This window comes from Lepidochelys kempii, chromosome 1, assembly GCF_965140265.1.
Source record: "Lepidochelys kempii isolate rLepKem1 chromosome 1, rLepKem1.hap2, whole genome shotgun sequence".
NCBI classification, from domain to species: domain Eukaryota; kingdom Metazoa; phylum Chordata; order Testudines; family Cheloniidae; genus Lepidochelys; species Lepidochelys kempii.
In genome coordinates this window covers 147336527-147360017 of record NC_133256.1, presented here as the reverse complement: position 1 = coordinate 147360017, position 23491 = coordinate 147336527, and the positions used below count along the sequence as shown (strand labels likewise).

The 23491-nt window shown below is 39.7% G+C and overlaps 1 protein-coding gene across 12 annotated transcripts in view; it reads left to right on the top strand.

The window, feature by feature from the left end:
• The window catches only part of DMD (dystrophin), a 1926267-nt gene that overhangs the window by 1251486 nt on the left and 651290 nt on the right, over positions 1-23491 (top strand). For all 12 annotated transcript variants that reach the window (XM_073357918.1, XM_073357881.1, XM_073357898.1 and 9 more), the window contains one exon: positions 2037-2186. In XM_073357918.1, the coding sequence (XP_073214019.1) occupies positions 2037-2186 (150 nt within the window). The remainder of the gene's footprint in view (positions 1-2036; positions 2187-23491) is intronic.

The following is a 23491-nucleotide window of genomic DNA, read 5'->3' as shown; positions in this document are numbered from 1 at the left end:
AAATTAAGTTTAAATGAAAGGTCTTGAGTGCCCCAGAGATTCCAGGTTCCAGTAGAATACGTGAAAACTGCCTCCCTGTTATCCCCAGGCAGAGCCAAATGTGAGAACCTCCAGGCTTCCCAAACATTCCTGTTATTCTATAATCAGATGGCTAGTCATCTGTTGAGATCTGAATTAGTTAATGACCTATTGTGTCCTAATTATGATCTTACACCAATGTAAACAGAGCAGGCTGTAATTGCCGTTCATTTGTACAGTTTGTTTCTCCCTATTGATCTGTTGGGCTTTTAAAACTAAACCATCCCCAATAACTACAATTTAAAAAAAAGTTTGATTGTAAAGCACCGTGAAACTGTTGGAGGGGAGACAGTTTCATATAAGCCTTTTTTTTTTTTTCCCTGCAAGAAGTCAGTTTGTCTTTACTTCCCTGACTGGTCTCCTGCTCCTTTCTGTATATTTTAAAGGTAACCGTCTATGTGACCTCTCCTTCTAAAATACTTCTACTGCCCTCTTAGTCCACAGAGTCCACTCTTCCTCTTCCTAATGAAAAATATTCTCTCATTATTAGACACATAATGTAATATTAGCCTTCCTATGACCATTTCTATAAACCAGATTGTTTTATTGGTAGTGTCTATGGAGGATGCATGTATGGCTAAATGGACTTCATCCTGACTGACTGAATGTCAGAGAGTCAGAGGAAGAATTTTTAAGAGGCTTTTCATATCGTTCATCTGCCTTTAAGTTAGCCCTTCTAGATCCAGGTATACTTCCGCTCTCGCAAACCTAGTTTTTAACCCTGTGAGTCAGTAATATAAAAAAATATGAAATCTAGGAACAAAGCAAAGAAAATATTATTTATGCATTTATTTATTTATATGGACAGAGCATTAAATGTCCATAGCACTTTAAACAATCCCTGTCCTCTGGAACTTACCATCTAAATGAAATGCTACCTACATTAGAAAGTTGTTGGGTTTTTTTTGCTGTGAAGCTCCTCTGTGCTTTCATATATATGTGTAGAGCTTTGGAGGGCTCAGACCCAAATGTACTAATGTCAGTAACTAGTAGCTGCATTCTGGATAGCAGGTGGGGGAGATAAGGGCACATATGGATGAAGATTCTCTCTTTTCAATATCTATTAATGTGGGCGGGGGAGATGTATGTTAATGGGGGGGAGCCCCTCCCCTAATAACTCCTAAAGGATGGATTGTCCAAAGTCAAACCTACTGGTGAAGATATCTTTTCCTTAATAGCTCAGGCTTTTAAGTCATGCTGTGAGCCACCTCTTTTCTTTTCGATCCACCCAAGGGAAGTTACCCCAACCCCAGTGATATAGTAACTATTAAAGATTCTCTTGTGGCCCATCTCGGACTTCGATAATTTTTAAAAATGATGGCTGCAGAAGCTTTCACTTTCTATTATATAACTCGTTGGTTACTTGATATGTAAAGCTAAATTGACACTATATAAATTTGCAGTAATTGCATACAAGAAGGGGAATGGATTCAGATTATGGAGACACAAACATGGTAGGCAGGACACTCCTAAATATTACCAATATCCCTCTAATCTGCAGTGTTTATGAATATATTATGAACATTATTGCTTACAGGTTTGGACCACGGTGCTTAGCACTGCACAGGACATGGAAGAGACATGGAACGTGCTCTAAAGGGCTTACCCTTCACACAAACAAAAGGCAGATACAATTAGTAAAGCACCATGTGACCAGAAGGAAAGTTGAATCACACAGCAGAGACAAACTTTTTTTAAATTTCCTTCCGGGACGCTTATTTTCCCTCCATTTTGGTCTCCTCAGAGAGCCAGTCTTTCCCCACTATAAGTCTGCCTAATAGAGTCAGCATTTGCTGTTTTTTCTGAGCCTTTTTAATTTAGAAAGCTGTGGCTATTTTGTGCTGAATTGAGCCCCGAGCCTGGTCTCTGCAGCTGATAGACTAATCAATAGTGGCGAAGATAAGGGAGTTGAAAATTCTACCACAGTTCATTTTAAATGTTGTATTTGTCTGTTCCAGTTAAGAGTGGAAGAGCTGCCTCCACACAAGGGAATATTGAAACAATTAACTGAAACTGCAGGAATAACACTTGGAAGTACACCACTGAACCCAGAAGAAAAACATAAACTTGAAAATAGGCTCAAAGAGGCTAACCATCGCTGGATAAAGGTTAGACATATTAGTAATGATATTATGGCATATAACTCTAATCTGTTAGAAGTACTTATATATTCTGTGATGTGTATGCTTTTTCTCTGAATGAACATGAAGGTTAATCTGTATCTGTTATGGGATAAGAAGAAAACAAGCAGCAAACAAGAATTGTAGCTGTGATGCTGGGTGACTTAATAACAGTGGTATGGTCAAGATTCTTTTTTTAAATGGGTGCCTAACGTTAGTTTTCTGCAGCCATGTATAGGCACTTAAGTAAGTGGTGTTCTGTTAAAACATGCTGAGCACAGGGGAAGGATTTGTCTTCCAATCCTGGCTGTTTTGTGGCTGCTACTGCTGCTCTGAGGCTAGAGTAACGTCTGTAGCATTTATGGCACTGCTCCATTGGGGGTAATAACCAATGGGTGTCTACATTTGTGGAACCACTAGCCATACCCCAGCTCTTTTCCCTCTCCAAAACCTTAAAATTATACAGGTAGCCTCTGTGGCATTGGGCCCTGCATCACGCAGGCCTTCCATGCTTCCTCAAATCCTGTCTCCTGCGCAGCAGCATTGTACTTATTCTAATATCTTAGATTTCTGTGCCTGTGGAGAAAAGGTTTTGCTGGTTTTTATTTGAATATATGTATATATATTGCTATGCTGAAAAGTGTTAATGTTGCCAGTCAGTCACAGATTAAAGGAGAAATTGATGAGTATTCCAAGTATCCCTCATTCAGGCTAAATGAGGTAGCAATTAAATGCCCCTTTATTTATTAATAGTGGAAACAATAGAAGCCATCACCCAAGGCACAGAGCAGCGTAGCAAGGCTTGAGTAGAAGCGGAATTATGTGGGCCAAGGAGCTTTCCTGGGGACTGATTGCATACTCAGGATGTGGGGCATTGATCAGGTTGCAAATGCATGCATGTATGAAAAGAACCTGAAAGCAGGAGGAAATTCAGCAGATAGTGAGAGAATCAGTGGTATATGCCCCTAGTAGAAAGCCAAGAAAGAGAGCTTCTTTTAGGTAGAGTTCTTACTGAGAGGTTAGACTTGGATTTTTGAAAAAGGAAACACCTCCTGTTTTTCTATTGTGGTCAGGGAATCATGGTACTTACATGGCCCCCATCACTGTGGTATCTGAATGCCTCACAGTCTTTGATGTGTACTTAGCCTTACTGAGAGGTAGGGAAGTTTTATTATCCATTTCATAGCTGGGGAATTGAGGCACAGAGAAGCTAAGTGACTTGCCCAAGGTCACACAAGAAGTTGGAGAACAGAGTCTTCTGAGTGTGAGGCTAGTGCCCTAACCACTGCATCATCCTGTTTCTTCCTGACGTGCCTTTGTGTACATTCTTTGTAAATCAGGATTACACCAAAGAACCATTTGATTCATATAATCAGTTTCGCCTCCTAACAGAAACAACCTTTCAAAACCTCGAAGATTGGCTAACTGCTCAGGTTGAAAGAATAAACAATATTGACCAAAATTTGCAAACCTAGATGCCTAGAAATGGATGCATAAATCAGTATTTAGGCACCTGCGCAGAAGTGTCCTTTTCTCTAGAAAATGAGTGAGCTCCCAGATGTGTCTCTGAAGTCAATTGTAAATGAATGAATTCAACACCTCTGAAAATCAGGTGACTTCTAATTACATGACTAAATATGGATTTACATGCCTAACTTTAGGCACCAACACTTGAAATTGTGGCCATAGCTTAAAAGGAAATTAGTTTTCAAGAAAAGTGTGTTCTTTTTGTTGTTGTTTTTTTTAACAGGATGTTACAAATGCATTTACACAGAAATTGTGATTTCTAATTTTATCAGACTCTGAATATAATCTGTCATTGACTATTTCTGTATTCCAAAACTTTGTGAAAGGGATATCTTTTTACATTCCTTTTTATCTCCTGTTTGTTAATACAGAAATGTTCTATTTCTCACTTCTCACGGCCAGAGTGACCCAGAAAACTGTGAGCACCATTGTAGTATATGAAAGTCAGATCTCGTTAGTTCTGGGGGCTTATCTCAGGATTCTTAAACACCCTTGCTAGCTGTAGCTTCTCTAGGCGTTGGTTCATGGTATATCGTGGGAGAACTTGTCTTTCCATCTCATGGTACTTGAGTGGAAGTGCTTATAGCCTGCCAACATCTCCAGCAGAGACGTTTTTGAATCTGCAAACTCCCTGAAACCAGAGCCAGTAACAGTAATCCAGCATCGGTGGAAGAACAACTGCTTGTACTTTCACTCCTATTTCGGGAATCAGGCAGAATATCTCTGAGATGCTTCAGCAGCGATATTTGTCCTATCAATGGCATCTCTCAGAGGGCAGTACTGACATGGCAGCCAGAACCCAGCTGATTCTGCTCATGACTGTTGCCATAACCGCAGATTTCCCATACATAGAATGGACCTTCTGGAGCAAGATCATGGGCACTAATTGGTGGTATCACATCATCTTGCAGACCTGGGATGACCAGCTCCAAAACTTGTGTGTGAAGAAGTAGATGTTCATGGAGCTGTGTGATCAATGTCAGGACATGTGCATGAGGAAGGCCCAGGCAGTCCAGAAGCAGGTTACCATAGCTATCTGGAAGCTGGCTACTCCTGATTTCTACATGTCCATGACTAACCGGTTTGGAATTGGCAAGTCAACTGTGGGGCTTGTGGTGGTGGAGATTGGTGAGGCCATCAGGACTGTGATTTACCAAAGGTGTTGGGCATAAAAAATGTTCCTAAAAGAATTGTCGGCTTTGAAAGAATGGGCTTTCCAAACTGTTCTGGGACTGTCAGTGGGACTCATGTATCCATAGTTTGCCCTCCATAAGAAGCACGGGAGTATATAAGCTGCAGACAGTAGTACTTCATCTTTATTCAGGCCCTGGTCAATCACAGAGGCCAGTTCATAGATATCAGCATGGGATGCACTGGCAGGGTGCAAAATGCCAGGGTTTTCTCTAGCTTGGAACTTTACCTTCACAGACAAGATGGGCTATTATTCCCATCAAATGGTATTATGAATGGAGTCACTCTCCCCACTGTTGTTCTAGGGGGTCCCGCATGCCCCCTTTTTCCATGGCTTATGAAACTGTATCCTGATTACAGAGTGCCTGGCAAAAGAAAGTTCAACTAAATGCTCTGTAGCTGTAGAATGATGGTGAAATGTGCATTTGGCAGATTGAAATTTGTGTCACTGCCCTCAAAATCATTTGGATGCCTATGTTAACAAAACCATCTACATTATTGTGGCCTGCTGTGTATTGTACAATGTCTGCGAGTACAGAGATGAGCCATTTTGCCAGGAGTGGACTCAAGACACTGCCACATTGCTGAACTATACACTCAAAGAGAAAGTACACAATTATTATTGGAACAGGATCCACACATGTAATAGAAATCAGGGTGCTTTGTGTGCCCACATCATGGGTTTTCATGGTGCAATGCATGAGGAGGAATGACATAGTATTTATAATTGTGCCACACCCATTCCACTATTTCTGGGACTGGGGCAGCTTGGGAAAATGTATTTTTATTAAATTTTGTTATTCATATTATACATATTGTTTGTGTACCTCATCATACTGTTTTTGGATTTCTGTGATGAAATTTTATCAATTTTGTTGTGCATGTTATAGAAACTGGTCATGTACCTGAACACAGAGCATATGGATTATTGTGATGTTTCATTTTGATAAAATTAATGAAACCTGTTTATGCATCCTTGTGTGGAAACTGAACATTTTATTTTAAACATTCATGCAAATGACAAATAACAGTGTAAAAATGAGGATGGGTAGACAGCTGCCATTAAGACCTAAAAAGCAATACACAAAAACAATGGCTATTAAGAAATCAAACAGACCAAAGTGAACAACAGTCAAACAACGTATATTGTCACCATAGCAGTTTAATTGCCTCTGGGTGCTCATTGGTGTCCTGTTGTCCTTGGCCCTTCTGGTGCATTTTGCATGAGTGGATTGCAGCTGAACAATATTGGAGGACCGAACAGGGTACATCAGACTGTTCCATGTAGTGTTTATTGCTTGAGACATGGACCAGCCAGCCCCAGAATAGTCCAAAGGCTGTATAGGCTGCAGAATATGTTAGCTTGGAGCTGACTCAGTGCTGTGACAAAGTCAGACCAAACAACTGTAAGAGCGGTGGAAGAGCGGTTAATCAGCCACAGAATGGTAAAGGCTCTTTTCCTCATGAGCTGAAAAGAGGTTACCTCAAGTCAACTAAGGCCATCTGAGTCCAAGTAAGGGCTGCCTGTGACCTTTAAAAACATCCTCTCCTAATCAGAGGGGGAGGAAAGAGGAGAGACAAGCTGCAGCATGACTCGTGGCTGCAGGAAGAAAAAGCTTTTGTGTGGAATGCTGCTCTCCTCCCTATGTGGAAGCAACCTTCTGCCTGTTTGGGGAAGGACTGGCACCTTGAAGCCAGCATAAAAAGACAACACTCCAGAGAGGGGACAGGGAAAGGTATTCCCTTTTTGTTTTATGAATTTTTCTTTGGTTTGACTGACGCACACTTCGTGGGCCTATCCTGAGGCCCACCTTGTAAAATACTGAAAAATAAAACCTGAGTGAGGAATAAAATCTCTCCAGAGTGGGACTGGTTGATTGACTCCAGGCCCTCCCATCACCAGTGGGGGGAAACAGTTAGTCCAGCAAGGCGAAGGAGGCTCCTTGCCACAGCGTGTAGAATTGAGGTTGGTGCTAGAACTTGAGCTTGCAGTCTGGTGGCCATCAGAGCAAGCAATCTCTTGAAAAGCTCCTGCTGCTGAATTCTATCTTCCTCCCTCAATGTGTTGTCATGTTTCAGGAATGGCACTGCCAATCTCTCTTCATGCTCTGAGGAGACTCTCTCTGTCTTTCCAGCCTTGTCTTCGTTTTCTCACTGATACTAAATCTGTCGTCGAATGTCTGCCATCACTTCAACCCTGACTGTCTTCCTTCTTGTGTGTTGACTGAGAGCTCCCTCAGGCACCTGATTCCTTGTCTCTGCCCACTAGAGTGGAAGGACCTGCCAAGGCAAATGAAAGTGCACATTATTCTCTGATCGTTAGAAAAAATACTTTTCTACCATTTTCCCGGAGCCAGATCAATTCAGGGTCAAAGGATGATGCTTGTTATCATTTGGTTTTATTTTATTCACACACAAATCTCTGGACAGTGCATAAGATCCTGCAAGCTATGCTGCAAGCCAACATATGTGATGGTAAAAGCACATAGCAAAAGCAATTAAAACCATTTATAAATCCTCACAATTTTTCCCAGTGTGTGTGAGAGGGGGAGGTTTTATTAGCATTGGTTTTATAATATTTTCATGTGGGGCAAGCTCTGGAGGATGTTCTTGGTCTGGAAGTGCCAGTGTGGAAGTATGGCCTTCTGTTTCAGGCAGAGGAAAGCCACCCATCTATGCTAATGAGATTTTTAGGCATCTGGTGACTGCCTGGCACATCTATGAATGGAGGGGCTTATGTGCTACAGAGGCATCCCTAACGAGTATGCCCTGTCCCGGAATGTAACGGGCTGTCTGGAGTTCCTATTCAGCAAAACATCTTCATGCATCATCAGTCAGGAATGGGACAAAAATTATGGGAAAATCAATACAATTTTGATTTAGGATGAAGACACATTAGAGTCCTTAGAAGTACCTTGTATTCCTGGATGGACCTTCCTGTATTTGACTAAATACCTCATCTGCAACCATTGGGACACTTAATATAGGGAGGCATGGACTAAATACAACTGCAGGTACCATTTGGATTCAGAATACTGGCAGAAGCAGACTAAATACATCCTCAGACATGATTTGGACTCAGACTACAGGCAGACAGAACAATCCGGGATGATCCGGTGTGACTGATTTCTAACTACATTGCATTTGCAGGAGAGGGAATTTAAGGCTCATAAGTTTAATGCATTGACCTGGCTTTGTAACAGTAAGTGTTTATTTAATACAAATGTCACAATAATTGTTTTTAATAAACATTTTTTCACACTTTATTGTATGCTTTCTGAAGTCTGTGTGCTTTGGGGGTGAAGTGGGGAGTGAAGCGGCCTTTAGGAAAGTGGCCTGGGTTGCCCCCTCAATGGAACGGCACTACAACCCTCTGCTTGTAGTAATAATGTAATTTGGCATAACCTGAAAATCCTTTCAATTCCTATATTAACAACAAATATGGTGGCAAAAATATAATAGGTTCCAGTGCAGCTTCTGCTGCTACTTCAGGTGCAGGCTGCTATGCATAGATTCACACCCATAAGTTTCACTTTTAATGTTAAAGGAGATCAAAATCATAAAGTTAAACTTTCAGTTGAAATCACCTATTTCCAGTTGCTTATACACTGAAGTGTGCAGAACAACAAATTTCACATGATTTTTATGCAAGCTATAAACTGGCCCAGACTCGCTTCAAGTGGACATAGAGAAGCTCAAAAGATTTTGTGGTTTTAACAAACTTGATCTGTGTTTAAATTTGTGATGAAACTCCAGTTCAGATAAGTTTAGTGTGGTTTCAGATTTCATTGTGAATATGCTCTTAAGCTCTATTGCTTGTGTCTTTAGAGGTAAGATAAATCGAAAGAAAGTATTAGACCCTTCTTCAGTAGCTAAAGTGCTATTGGCACTCATATATGCCACAAAGAGAGTGGGAGTGTTAAAGTGAAGCAATCTATTTGTCCTCATTCTTTTGTAGTCTGAAAGGAGCATAAATTCCTGATTTTCACATGGTATTTAAAGCTTGTGATAGCAGGCTCAATTGCCTCCCTGGTCCCCACTCCTTTCATTTGTTGGAAAACTACAAAAGCCTGGAGTTACTAGGGGCCAGAACCAATGTGGAGGCACGGGCCTTCAGAATGGATGACGATGACTCATCTTGTAGATCTCCTGGGATGTGCAGGGCCTGTGGTGTGAGTCCTGAAGCCTATTGTTTTGAGAAGCACCCCCCACTTCCCTTCCTTGCTCACAGAACAATGTGAGGAGATTGCTCATAGACTTTAAGGGAAGAATAGACCATTATCATCTTGTCTGAACCTCACCCACCCATTACACTAGGCCCATAACTTCTTGCCAAGTTACTGAAGTCCACAAATCTTGATTTAATGGGAATCCACCATTTACTCTAATTCAATCCAGCAAGTGACGGTTAAGAGGAAGAAAAAAATAAACAAACCAGAGTGTCTGCCAATCTGGCAGGAAAATTTCTTCTCAAACCTAAATAAGGCGAACAGTTAGACCCTGAACATGTGGGTGAGACACACCAGCCAGACACCTGGGAAAGAATTCTCTGTAGTAACTCAGAGCCCTCTTCATCTAGTGTCCTATCTCTGGGGGTTGTAGATATTTGCTAATAGCAGTTGTGAATGGACGATATGCCACTGCAGGCAATCTCATCATACCATCCCTTCCTTTAACTAATCAAGCACAATCTTAAACCAAGGTTGTTTGGTTTTTTTTTTCCCTTCAACCACTACTCGTGGAAGGCCGTTCCAGAACTTCACTCTTCTGATGTTTAGAAAACTTTGTCTAATTTCAAGCCTGAACGTGTTGGTGGCCAGTTTATATCCATTTGTTCTTGAGCAGACATTGGCCCTTACCTTAAATAAGTCCCCTCCCTCCCTCCCTTGTCTTTATCCCTAAGATGTATTTATAGAGAGCAATCATCTCTCTCCTCAGCCTTCATTTTATTAAGCTAAACAAGCCAAGCTCCTTAACATAGGTTCTCCATACCTCTGACATCCTACTAACCCTTCTCTGCATGTGTTTCCATTTGAATTAATCTTTCTTAAACCTGGGAAACCAGAATTGCACACAGTATTCCATATGAGGTTCACCAGTACCTTGTATAATGTTAATAACACATACCAATGTCTACTAGAATTACCTAGCCTTTTTCACATCTACATCACACTGGCAGCTCATAGTCATCCTTTCATCAACTCCCAGATCTTTCTCATCCTCTGTTGTTTCCAACTGTAATACATTCCCAATTTATAGCAAAAATTCTTTTTTTTTTTTGGTCCTTAAGTGCATGTAGTTTCCTGATTCATTCCCCACCCCCTTTTCTTAAATATAGGCACTATATTTGCCATTCTCCAGTTGTATATTATGACCCCCCAAGTTTACAGATTCATTAAAAACCCTTGCTATCGGGCTTGTAATTTCATATGCAGTTGCTTTAATATTCTTGGATGGAGATTATCTGAGCACTACAGTTTGTTCCCATTAAGCTGTTTGAGTTTGGCTTCCACCTTGGATGTGCTCATTTTTACTTACATATCTTTGTTCCCATTATCCACCCTGGCACTGTGCCCAAGCTCTTCATTATTCTTATTAAAAACTGAGGCAAAATATTCATGCAAGTGTTTGCCCATGCCTAGATTATCTGTAATGTCCACCCCATCCTCAGGGTTTAGTGTTCTCAATTCTTTTTGTAACTGTCTTTATTTATATGGTAAAAGAACCTTTTACTATTGATTTTAATTTATTTTGCAAGGTCCAACTCTGCTTGGCTTTTGGCAATTATCACACTTCCCCTACACTTTCTAACCTCCAAGACTTTGCTGATCCATCCCTTCTTCCATTCCTTGTAGGGTTTCTGCTTTCTCTTACTAACCTGTTTAAGATGCATGTTCACCCACTTTGATCTCCAACCCTTCCCTATGAGTTCCCCCCCCCACCTCCTTTGCTTGGGTTACAGGCTCTAGATATTTTCTACAACTTTTACTTTAAAGTAATTCCAAACTTCCTCTACATTCAGATCCTTGGGTTCTTCAATAAAGGCAACTTCGTTAACAAAATCCCTTTATTTTTTTAAAATTTGCCCTTTTGAAATCAAGGACATCTAGTTGTGGACCTATTTTTGTTTACCCTTCCATTAAGTTGAAATGAATTAACTCATGATCACTCAAACCAAGATTGTCCTCTATGACCTCTGTTCTTATTAGCAGGGAGTCCCCAATCATGTACACCTGCCTCTTCCTGGTGTTGGTATGATTCTCCAGCCTTCCCTCCTGTTCTTTCTGGCTGCAAGATGTTTATCTTCTGTTCTCACCTGCAATCTTCTGTAAGTCATCCTCTATCCTCCAAGGGCTCCAAAGTCTGACTATTTCCATTTTCTCTGCCTTCCTTCCTGTAGGACTAGCTGTTCTTAGATCTTTGGTTACTGCCTGCCTCTCATCTTCATTTTCCAACTTGCAAACCTGTACCTCAGTGCTATTTCTCGTTTACTAGCCGGTCTTTTCCTCTGCCTTGTTCTTGTTGTTACATGCTTCCACTGGCCACTTTCCTCATCCAGCAATCTACTCTCACAATTCTCTGGTCCAGCATGCATTTTCAAGACTTGATGTTTCCCTTCAGCCTTCTCTTTCCATCGTCCGCTCAAATCCCCTTTGAAACTCAACCATCATTTCTAGCTGCATCTCCAACCTCAGATCTTCTCTTCCATCAGATCTACCAGGTGCCATGCAGAGATCCTTGTGAGGTTATCCTTTCCTTGGACCTGTTTCAAAGAGTTTTGCTTTGTGAATAGGCAGTTCAGCTGGTCACTCCATAGATTACATTTTGTGTGCTGGGAAGGAACACAATGTCATTCCTGGTGACCTCATCCTACATTACTTTAGAAAGTATTATGAATGGCAGGAAGATTATGTTAAAATGTAGCTACAGTGGAGCAGACCTTTAGCTGGTGTAAACTGGGGTAGCTCCATTGATTTTAGTGTAATTGTGCCAATTTACACCAGTCAAGGATCTGTCCCACTGTCTTTTAGGGTTATGATGGGTTTTTGTTTGTCTTGATGTGAATGATATCACTTGTGAGTGACATATTTGAAATAAGTCTTGTTCAAAACTTCTTTATAGTGATAGAAATCATTGCCCTATAGCAATGAAAATAAGCCTAGAAAAGAAATCAAATATGAAAGGAATTGCTGTCAAATAAAAGGGACTTTTTGCTTTGCTTTAGCATTCTCTTTGCTTTTAAGTGTCTAGATCACATGGTGATGACCTTGAGAACAGATATTTGAAGAGTTTTCCTTCCTCTGGAATAGCAATAATTTTGAAATGACATTTCTTTAGTCACCCTTCTAAATAGTGATTCTAATATGCTACTATGTTAGACGCAATTTAAGTAGAGAACAAAGATTAAAGGCCACATTTAAAATCATGGCTTGTAAACTCCAACCCAGTTTCATTTATTATATCTTCCCCAAGTCAATATTTTGTGTAAAAATGAAAATAACAGTGCTATCTTTATGAAAGGTCTTAATAATACAGAAAATAGTGTCCTATCACAGTCTTTATGCCTTCGCATCAAGAATTTCACATTACTTATTTCCATAGCTCAAAGAATCTAATAACTAAACTTGTACTGCTGTGTCCGAGTAAGCTGGCCACCTGGTGCTTCAAAGCATAGAAAAGGGACACTAGGCATTGGAGTAGGTGATGAATTCAATTCTTGTCATATACCACCTGCCAGGGCACAACAGATCTGTAATGGGTTTCTTACCTTTTATTGTGCAGTAAATGGATTGATAGATTAGGCCTGGGGCCAGTGAACCGTGGAATCAGAGGTTTTCTGGAAGGAGTTTATTACTCTTTAATGTTGTTCTTGCTCTCGTGTCAACCAAGAGAGATGAGCTAGATTATCTGAAAGTAAGCTGGGTGCCAGAATCCGCATGCTTCTCATTTATCTGCCTTAGTCTTCAAGACATATACTGTATGGATTATGAAGGTTATTATAAGTGCCTGATGGAGACATTTTTGTTTGCTGCCTTTTAATTTGTCTGCTGGCATTAGAACTAATTACTAGACATTGCAGAGACTGTTTCAGTGTTGACTTCCAGAGCAAATCAATTTGTTGTGCTCTATGAACAAAAAAATTTGAGTGGAGTGACATGGCTATAATTTGTGAACATTTTTTGTACCACCAGGAAAAGTGCAGATCGTCTTAGCTTGGTTGATCAAGTGTAGAGAAATACAAATGGGTACAGAAAGCGTGCAGGAAGTCAAAGTCACAACAAGGTTATAGTTCATGTGTTGCCTTTAGTAGTGACTCTTCATTGGCTTCCTATGTTGAAGTCAAATTTTTCATGAAGACATCAATTAATCAATCTTAGTCTGTGTTTATAGTTACAAAACTATGACACGATGTTATGTTAAATGTTTTGGGTCTATGTTAGGTGTATTGTTGGATTTTTTCACTTTATTTATTTTTAATTAAAGTGAGACACTCAATATTTTGAGGGGGGAAAATTGGAGCTATTCCAATGGTTTGTCATTATATTGATGAAACCATTTTTGCTATGAAAAAAATGTAAAGTTCTGAACCCTGCTGGTTTGTCACATAGACAGTTAACTTACAAAAGTTGTTTTTATAAAGGTGCACATGCATATTTACATCAACAGTGATGCTGATACTAGAGTTAGGCAAAACTTTTCGACTGAAACTTTTTTCAGAGAAAAATGCAGACTTAGCAACACCAAAACATTTTGTGAGTGTGCATCAGTTTTGCTGAATTGTTTGTATAAAGTTTAAAAAAAAAAAACGAATCTAAAAAAGTCTCAATGTTTTATTTTGACATTCTGTCTGAAACATTTCAATTTTTTAAAATTTGAAATGACTTTTCATTTTGAAATTTCCTTTGGTTTTATTTTAAAAAATTGAAGTTTTTTTTTTTTTAAATGCTTCAAATCAAAACAAAACATTTAATTTCAGGTTGAACAAATTATTGAAAACAAAAGTATTCTAAATAACATTCTGAAAATTTTTGTTTGAGCTGACCCCAAATGCATTTTCTTTTGATTTTTTTCAGAATTGCCAGTAAACCAAAAAATCTGTTATTTTCCTAGCTCTAACTGATTCACAAAAGCTCAAAAATAGCAAAAGGCAACCATGCTGTCTTCCCCACCACCCCCTCAGCTCAGTAGAAAAGAGAACTGAAGAACCTTGGTTACCACAGTGGAGGGGCCATATAAGGACTTACATTGGTAAAGAAAGAAAATAGGTACCTATAGATAACAACACTTTATGTGTATGCTTTTCGGAGAGCCTTTTTGACAATGAAGATTTTAAACTATTTTAAAAAGTAGACCCTAGTCCTTTAAACAAAATTTAATAGCAGCAATAAAGATCATAGTATTTGTTCTAGTATCAGGCCTACTAATCATATAAAACATCAAGGGTGTCTTCTCACCATGTTGGTTGGCTGCAAAAATAAAACAGTGCTGACAGCCTATGCTGGTGATCTTTTGGGAGAGATCAAGTTGCATAGAAAGATATGCCCTTACAATCTAATCTATTCAAAGCTGATTATCTTTCAGAAATTTCTGATTTTAAAAAAAGTCTGAAGTTTTGAACTTTATCAATCATTTGGCATTGACAGTTCCATGCATTTCTAACTAGAGAAGTGTGGTTGTTTAGACTGTAAACAACAGACCATGTTATGCGTGTCATGAGTATATATATTTATTTCAGTTAGTGAATTTGGTCACTAATTGTTAGGAGTAGTTATTTTTAGTCCTATTAGCTGTGCTTTGGTGCTTTACCCCTTTTCCTTGGATACCGCTCTAAGAAAGGGACAAGACACCAGGATGTGGTTCAAGTAGGCTACAACTTTATTTAGTAATGCAACTGGAATCTATCTGACAATGACTCATTCAGTGCAAGTCATCTATCCTTCCTTCTGTAAGTTGTGTAATGTGAGAGAGGCTACCCTCAGTCCGCCCCCTCCACAACTTCAACCTGATTCCAGCATCCCCCTTTGTAAGAGGGTTGAGAGTATGGGAAAGAGGAGGTTGTCTCCATGCTGTACAAGATGTTAGAAGCCCCAATCCTATTCCCCATCTTCTTTAGAAGATGCCTTCTCCTGATCCTGCGTCCAGTTTTAGTTTATCAGCAAGCTGGACCCCCTATTGATCAAAACCCTGCCAACTTGGGACAATGTAAATTTTACAACTTATCCTACCCACGTGGTGCTGAGAGAAAGGCAGAAAACCTAGGTCAGCCAGCTCAAGATTCCTTCCCAGTCCCTACAAGAGACTAACATGTCCACAGCAATGTCTCAGAATGCAGCCCTATTCTAATCACAAGAAGTGGTGGGAAAGCGAGATGCACAATGGCACCCCAGGCAGGGGTAGGCCTTCCCCTTGGGGGTACAGGAGCCAATAGGCTTCTATTGCATTCTTTTCCCAGCCAATCAGCCAAGCATCGCACCCACCCTAGCCCCCCGTTCACTAATAGGCTGACTACTTGCAAGGACATGAGGAAACAAGGAGGAGGGCAATCCTGACAGGGGCCTAGGATTTTCTTTCTCCAGTTGGCCCAGACACAGAACTGCATAACAGCCTTGAAACGGAGTCACAGATAGTCCTCTTGTCTTTGTACTAGATAATCCCTTACACCAACAATATTCAGGTTACTCCCAGTCACAAAGGGCCAATCACTTACCCAGGTCAGTTATACCTTAGATCTCTCACCAAAGACAACTCTTGTAGCAAATCCTGTAACTAAAGATTTATTAACTAGAAAAAATAAATGAGTTATTTATAAGGTTAAAGCAGGTAAACACACACACACACACACACACCAATGACTTACAGTCTTAGGTTTCAAAAGATAATAGAAACTGCAGTAATATGCAAGCTCTATATGTATATGTCCTTTAAGGCTAATCCAAGCTAAGTAGTGTGGTGATCCCTTACTTATGCTTAGAAATATTGCCCTCTCCAAATTCGAAGCAACATAACGATAGAGTTCCTTCTGGTCAGGGATTTTTATTCCCTTCTCCCAGAGTTCAAACTGTGATGGGATGAGGGTTGGTGCATGTTCCCTCTTCATGGGTGTGGGGGGAGCAGTTAACAAAATCTTTTGTCCATTGATGTTCCACAATGATTTGTCTGGTGTCAATAGGTCATCTTTTATTGGGCAGAAGATGACAGCTCTGTGGTAAACTGGTATTTCACACTTGGTAAAGCTTCTATGTGGGTTTCCAGTTTCATAGCAAACACTTCTATATTTACAGAGCAAACACTTAAATATTACCTTATAAAATGGGATACAGCTATTATAAGTGAAATTAATGCATGCAACAACTCACAATCATTTCATAAAGTCCAAAAACTAAACACATTCTGATAAAGGTAACATCTATTTTAACAATGCTAACTCACAGGTGAGCTGCACTGGTTTCCAGCTATGTCAGTGTTCAGTGAGGGCTAAGGTCACAGGGAGTACTCACAGAGAAAAGCTCTACTTAGTCTGAGGAAGGTTGGAAAAATCTGACCTTCTGTCAGAGGTGAAATAAGCCAATCCGGTCTGGCATACTGTCAAGAACCAGTACACAGCCGACCGTACCGGCAGGGGGCAGCTTCCCCAGGCTGGCAATTTAAAGGGCCTGAGGTTCCAGGCAGCGGCTGGAGCCCCGACCCTTTAAATTGCCACAAGAGCCCCACTGCTGGAGCCCCAGGGTAGCAGCGGCGATTTAAAGGACCTGGGGCTCTGCTGCGATGGCGGCAGCCGGAGCCCCAGGCCCTTTAAATCACCACCAGAGCCCCACTGCCGGAGCCCTGGTGTAGCGGCGGTGGCCAGGAGCCCCACGGCTCCGGCAGTGATTTAAAGGGCTCAGGGCTCCCAGCAGCCACTACTGCTGCCGAAGCTCTGGGCCCTTTAAATCTTGATTTAAAGGGCCCGAAGATTTAAAGGCCCTGCCTCTTCCAGTTGAGGCCCTGATCAGGATCTAGCATACTGGCAAGTCCTTTAAATTACTTTCACCCCTGTCTTCTGTTAGTTCAAAAAGAAAACATGCTTCTTCACTGTGACTATTGGACATGGAAAACAATGTATTGCAAGTTTTAGGAGATGAGATCACACATATACAGAATGAAATACTCTTATCCTGCTCAGCCATCAAAGGGAATTTTTAGTCATTAAGAGCAGCTTCAGGCCTTAGTTTTTGTTCCATCTTATGTCATGCTGTAAATCATCCTAATGATTGCTATCAGAAAAAAAATGGAGACTATGATAAACTATGAGGAGACACAGGTGACAGATATTTTTAGTGCAGCTAGTTTCTGTCTATTGGTTTGTTCCATTTAGTTGAAGTCATTTTACAAGGTGGATTATAATAGCCACTTGAATGCCTAGAATCAACGATAAGTATGGGCATTCATGGTAGACAGAGGAATGTGGACTAGTTCATCTCAAATTGAAGTTAAATCTGGATACTCGCTGTTTTTAAGATTAGAGACAAACTGAGGAGATTGCAGTGTTCAGGTCAGGATTAAACTTGAATTTGAGGTTCCGGGCTGATTTAGTACTAAGGTTTGGATTCAGAAACTGCAAAATCCGTTGAGCTGCTATTGACAGATTTTTGCCATCGTAGGCCACTTCTAATCTGAATCTGTAAAACAGCTCTTCCTGGTTTTGTATTTGACGCATAATCAAAGTATAAATGAGGTGTTTCAGATCTGTGGATTCAAAGAAGGCTGGGAATCACAGTTGTCTGATAGTCCATTGACTGTTTCGAACATGACAGTTTTATAAGAGCTGGATTTAATTTTACAGTCTCAAGAAAAACAATTACTCCTGACCAGAGATGTGGTAATATTGTTCCTTTCCTTTCTTAACTTAAAAAGAGCCTGACTTTACAACATATTGAAATAAATGGGAACCGGTGATAAAGCCAAAACTAAAATCACATGAATGCTGTCTTTGGAATTAGAAGGAATTGGGGGTGGGGGGAATAGATGGCACATCAAAAAGGAAAATTGAAGTTGATAGTCCCTTATTTTAACCTTATATATAAAAATACTCTGATATGGAATTTCTAAATCTGTGAAGGAAGACAAAAGGGTCTCATTTCAGTTGGAGAGATTTTCATTCTGGGCCAGATATGGAAGAGGCACTATTGCTCCGACTGTTAGAATCTTTCAGGCAAAGGTAATTTCTAAATTACTGTTTGGAATAGAAATACAGAGCTTCACAGTTGGAGAAAAGTTATTTTTAGCTGAATGTAGCCTTTCTCCCTTTGGTTTCTAGACGCAGTGTGTGAGCCAACTTACAGATGATAGAAACTTTGGACTTAAAGAGAGTGTACACATTTATTTTAAAAAAAGAAAAGACAAGAAATAGAATGTACTGAGAGAGAGGACCTAATAAGATTTGCAGAACTTTTGTATAGATTTGTTGCTCCTTACTAGAATGCAGTTTATTTTCAGTGAACTAAGATAGGAGATTATCCACGTGAATCTACAGGGGAGCCTGTTATTGTAGAAATGTCTCACCTGAAAACCAAACTCTCAAATAGGTAGATAAGGTTGCTAAGCAGAAAATCCTTTATAAAAGACTACCATGACTCTATTCAATAATGGTCCAAACCGTACAGATTAGAGCAATGTTAATGCAATGTTTTGAGTTCTTTTTGTAGAATATGTTAACAAGGGATCACTCCTTATTACAGCGTATGGGGACACTTATTTGCTATACTTGTCAAAATGAACGAAGTACAATTTGTGATGCATTGATCTTGCTGTTTTATTGAGCTTGTTTACTAATTCATTAGTAAAATTCAGAATTCACAGAGGGCATCCCAGTCATTCAAGTGAACTAGGCAGGATCTATCTAGAAATTTCACTTTAGATTAGAAATACTTTCTTTCTTATAAAACAAAATAATAAACAAATGAAGAAACCCAGAGGAAAACTATGTGACTTATTGATTTAACATTACTTGTAGCAATGGAAACAACTTGATTTAAAATGTTTCATATTTGTAATATATCCTTTTTGATATACAACATTGTTCTAGCAAAATAACTTTTGTAAGTTTCTAGGACATAGGTTGTACATTCAGCTGTTTGTATAGGTGCATTTATTTGAATTGTCCTGTGACAAAGCAGCACTCTATTAAAATTAGCTTAGAAAAGGTGTAATGTTCAATGATTACATGTAGGGTTACCTGAAGTATCATGAATAGTAGTGTTTCTGAGGACTGTAATCACAGACAGGCCTCTAAATAGACAGGTGGAAAGACCTCTAAATAGAGTACCAACCGTCTTCAAGGTATCTTGGAGTACCAACAAATACCTGGATTCAACAAAATATGTAATTGTAACATTCAGAGAAGTCTCATTTCAAGAAGATGGGAGATCTGGGAATAGTCTGAGCCCACTAGAAATCCTGTGCCCTGAGGATTGGCTGGATCCATTATTTTAAAAGCAAAAGACAAATATGCAACAAAAGTAGCATTTGTACAATAAACCACACGCATTATATTGATGGGCAGTGTTTTCTGATGTTACAGCACTGGATTGGAAAAGATGAGCTTCTCAGTGTCTTAATAAATGAATGGATGATAGGTACATTAGAAATACTGTATTTAGCAGAGATTGTTATGGGTTTGCCACCAATTCTCTGGTAATGCTGCACAAGTCACTTATCTTCCTGGTGACTCCATTTCTTTTTCTGCAAAATAAGGTTATGTACCTGTCTCACAAGAATATTGTGAAAATCAATTAGTTGACAATGATATTACAACATTTTGAAGATCTAAAGGATTGTAGAAGTGGTAAGTGTTGCACATTATTTCAGGATACCTGCAGTGAAAAAATGTAATCACTGTCATTTTATTAATGACACTGTCAATTTTACTCAATTTCTTATTTAGCAATAGTTCCCCCCACACACACACACACACAGTATATTGTTTACCATTGTTTGAAAGGATGAGTCATTCTGAAGGCCCTTCAAAGAAAGAGGAGTTGAAAAACATTTGAATACCTCAACCACACAATGCTTATAAAGTATCAAGATCACTATTGAATATCTGCTGTTCCTTTTTTTTAGACAAGTTTCTGAATTCCTCAAGCTCAGGTAGGATTCTTTTACAAAGAACAATGTTAAAGTATTGTTTCATTAGCTTTGCCTGCATTGTATTTTATTTCCAGGTCTGTTTTGAGCTTAGCAATATATTACAGCAAATATATTCTGTCTAATGCAGTCAAAAACCTCTCTCAAATGTATTTATGACAGATGAGTCTTCTGACATTCTATACGATGTTGCCCATGGACTTCAGGCGAGGCTGTGTGCATTCATGTGTACAGCTACTGGAAGGGACTACTTAGAAGGAAGCTGCCATAAGGGAGGGGTTTGAATGGTTCCCTGTGGCAATGACCACAGGAGCACCCCCCAATCTATGGAAATCCAGGGCTGTGTCCATGGTGGTCTTATACCCTTATTTTTGCTCTGGCCCCTGGCAGTTTGCCCACCAGCTGGCTTCTTGTCAGTGTGGCTCCATTCAAGCTCTCCCCACTGTATTAATTCTTGTTGAGTAAATTCGGCAAGGTCAGAGGTGGACCTTTGTGCCTGCTCCATCTCCATGATACCACATGGAGAAGGCTTTGAAGATTCTGCGAAGTTGTGGATGGGGTCCATTTCTGCATATGGATCAAGGAGTCCTGATGAGGCCCTATTTTTATTTTCTTTTTAACTTTTCACCATCAAGCGATGAAGTGAGCTGTAGCTCACGAAAGCTCATGCTCAAATAAATTGGTTAGTCTCTAAGGTGCCACAAGTACTCCTTTTCTAAGTGCTATTAAGACAGTCTCTCCTAGTAATGGGCTATTCCATGCCATATTTCTGTAAGTAAAATTTCCATATATTTCAATGGCAATTTTCTTTATGGTGCAATGTCAGCATAAAGAAATTTGTTTATTTTTTGCTGATATTGTACCATAATATCAGAATAAAATAAACTGTAATGAGCATCGATTGTGATGTCTGTTTATTTTTCATAAATGAGCAGGCATTTATGTACATAAATCTAATTAGAAATAGCAGAAGTTAGGGACATAAATCTCCCACTTCCAGATGAGAATATACCACTTAGATGATACTCTGTAGCAGTCCGATTTGCCATTCTCCATTTTTTTTCAGATATGAAATGTAAGTTGCTGTACATTCCAAGTTTCATAACAGGCATTTTACTAAAAGCTGCCTGAATTACCTTGGGAAATTAACATAAAATAGATGTCTACTTTAGAAAAAAAATCACTTGTTTTTTCCATAGAAGACTGTCTTGAATGCATTTACTTTAGATGTAAAATTTAAATACTCGCTCCTGAATTTGTCCCCCAAATTAGAAATCCTAATATGTTTTGTTCATTTAATCCAAGGCAAAATGTAAAAGCTCTAAGAAAAATACTGGTTGGGCTTCATCAAACGTATTTAATAACTATTAAACATCATTTCATCAATGGAGTAAGTAACTTTTTAATGATTTTTCAAGTCTGTTAAAGGGATACAGTGTTAATGAACAGTTTATTCTTTCTATATACTGGTGATTCCTGTGTCAGACTGACAATATCCTGTAATATTCTGAACAAACTTTATGAAATTAAGGTAAAATATATTGAATAAATGTACTGAATTAGGGTAAATATCTTGGTGCACATTGTGTTTAAAATTAATTCTGTATGTGTTATTGTGGCATTGTATGTACCTTCCCTAGTAGCAGAGGGATGCTAATGTACCTCCTCTGTTGTTAACCCTTTGAAGCCACCCCCCCGCAGCGGTTTGTATATACGAGTTCAAACTGGATTTTCCTGGGACCAACATATAAAGAGGGGATGTTTGGATAAATAGCCTGGTTTTAAACTAGGACCTTCTTCCTGGTCCAGCAACTGGATAGGACTCCAGGTCCATGGAGCCTACTGAGTCCCATAAGACTTGGGTGCTAGTTCTGAGCTGAAGCTGTGATGAACTTGTAAACCACAAGGAAACCCCTTGCCTGGAGTATTGAAGGACTGCTCCTGCCAGAATCCATGTTAGTGTTGGGGTGATCTCTGGTAAACTTATTAGCATGTTGTGTGTAGGTTCTTTTTATTGTTGTTGATTTGGTTTCTCTGTAATGCTATGGGTTTTAGGACTAAATATTCCCTGCTCTTCTACCCTAGCAAATTGTCAGTTGTGCCAAATCATATTGTGATTTAAAAAAAAAAATCATGCACCCATGGGAACTATAATGGGTCTTTCAAACTAATTTTCACTTCAGGTCTAAGCCAAGATTGAATCAGGTCTCCTAGGTGGGTACTAATCCACTTCACTACCTCAAACTCATCAATACCAATAGGATAAGCAGGCATCCCAGTTCGGCATGTCTGTCCTAGCGACCCAACTGACTCTATAGAAACCAGGGAACCTTTGTCCAACCCATTTCCTCTCTCCCCATGGACATTTACCACAATCCATTATCTTTCAGTGGCATTTTTCTCAAATGTATGTGCACGCACATCATCTTGCTGCCAATACCCTTACACGTGCACACAGAACCAACATCTATAACAAAGGTGTGCTTTAGGCCCCTTTTAGTCCTTCTGCCCCCAAAGAGATGTATTCAGGGTTTTGCTACCTACAGCCCATCTGGGTGAAACCATTCAGTCCTATCACTCGTAGAACCGATCTCCGGGCCACAGATGCTCCTGTTTACTAATTATATTAACCTGACAGGCCCAACTGGGAGTGGCACTTGCAAGCCTTTTCTCTTTGGGAGCCTGACAGTGGCTGATTAAAGTGACTCAAAAGCATCTTCTTCAAAACAATGCATTATTTATTTGTTCACCCAACGATATATGGCAGTCAGACACAAGGGTTAAAATAATAAATGCCTATGAACATATTACCTACCTTACCTAAATCTTATTTTTTTCCTTGCCAGTATTGGTAGGTTCTATTCAGCCAATTGACCACCAGCTATCTTTAGGGTGCCCTGCTGCAGCATACTTTCTGTGTCTGTCTGGCAGGTTTTCCCACACCCGTGGCAACTACTGTCAATTTACACAACCTCCCTTCCTTATCAAGGCCTAGGGTCCTTTCATTGTTTAGTATCCCCTTTGACCCTACGGTCAGACCTGGAAAGAGTAAACCTTGCTAGCCTGGTTGGAGCCAGGCAGGGCCATTCCTCAAATAATAGCACTCTCACTGTTCCCTTAAGGATACATATATCTGTCATTGTTTTGTTTCCTGTTTGTTTTCACTCTAACAGTTTCAAAACTCCCTCCTCCAACACCAAAGGCAACTTCTTTGCTTACCACAAATATCAATGATTTTCTTTTGCTTTAACCTAGTTACTAGCTAGGTTTTGATATTTAGGTATTTTGAATATTTTAACTTGTATTTGAAACAAGGAAAAATAGATTAGACTACTGTGTTTTCAAGGCACTTAGACATAATACTCAGGATACACTGATTCTGTTTAACTGGTGTCAACAACTGAGTTGTGGGTGGTTGGGCCTCATGATTGGAGCAAGAATGGGGCCTA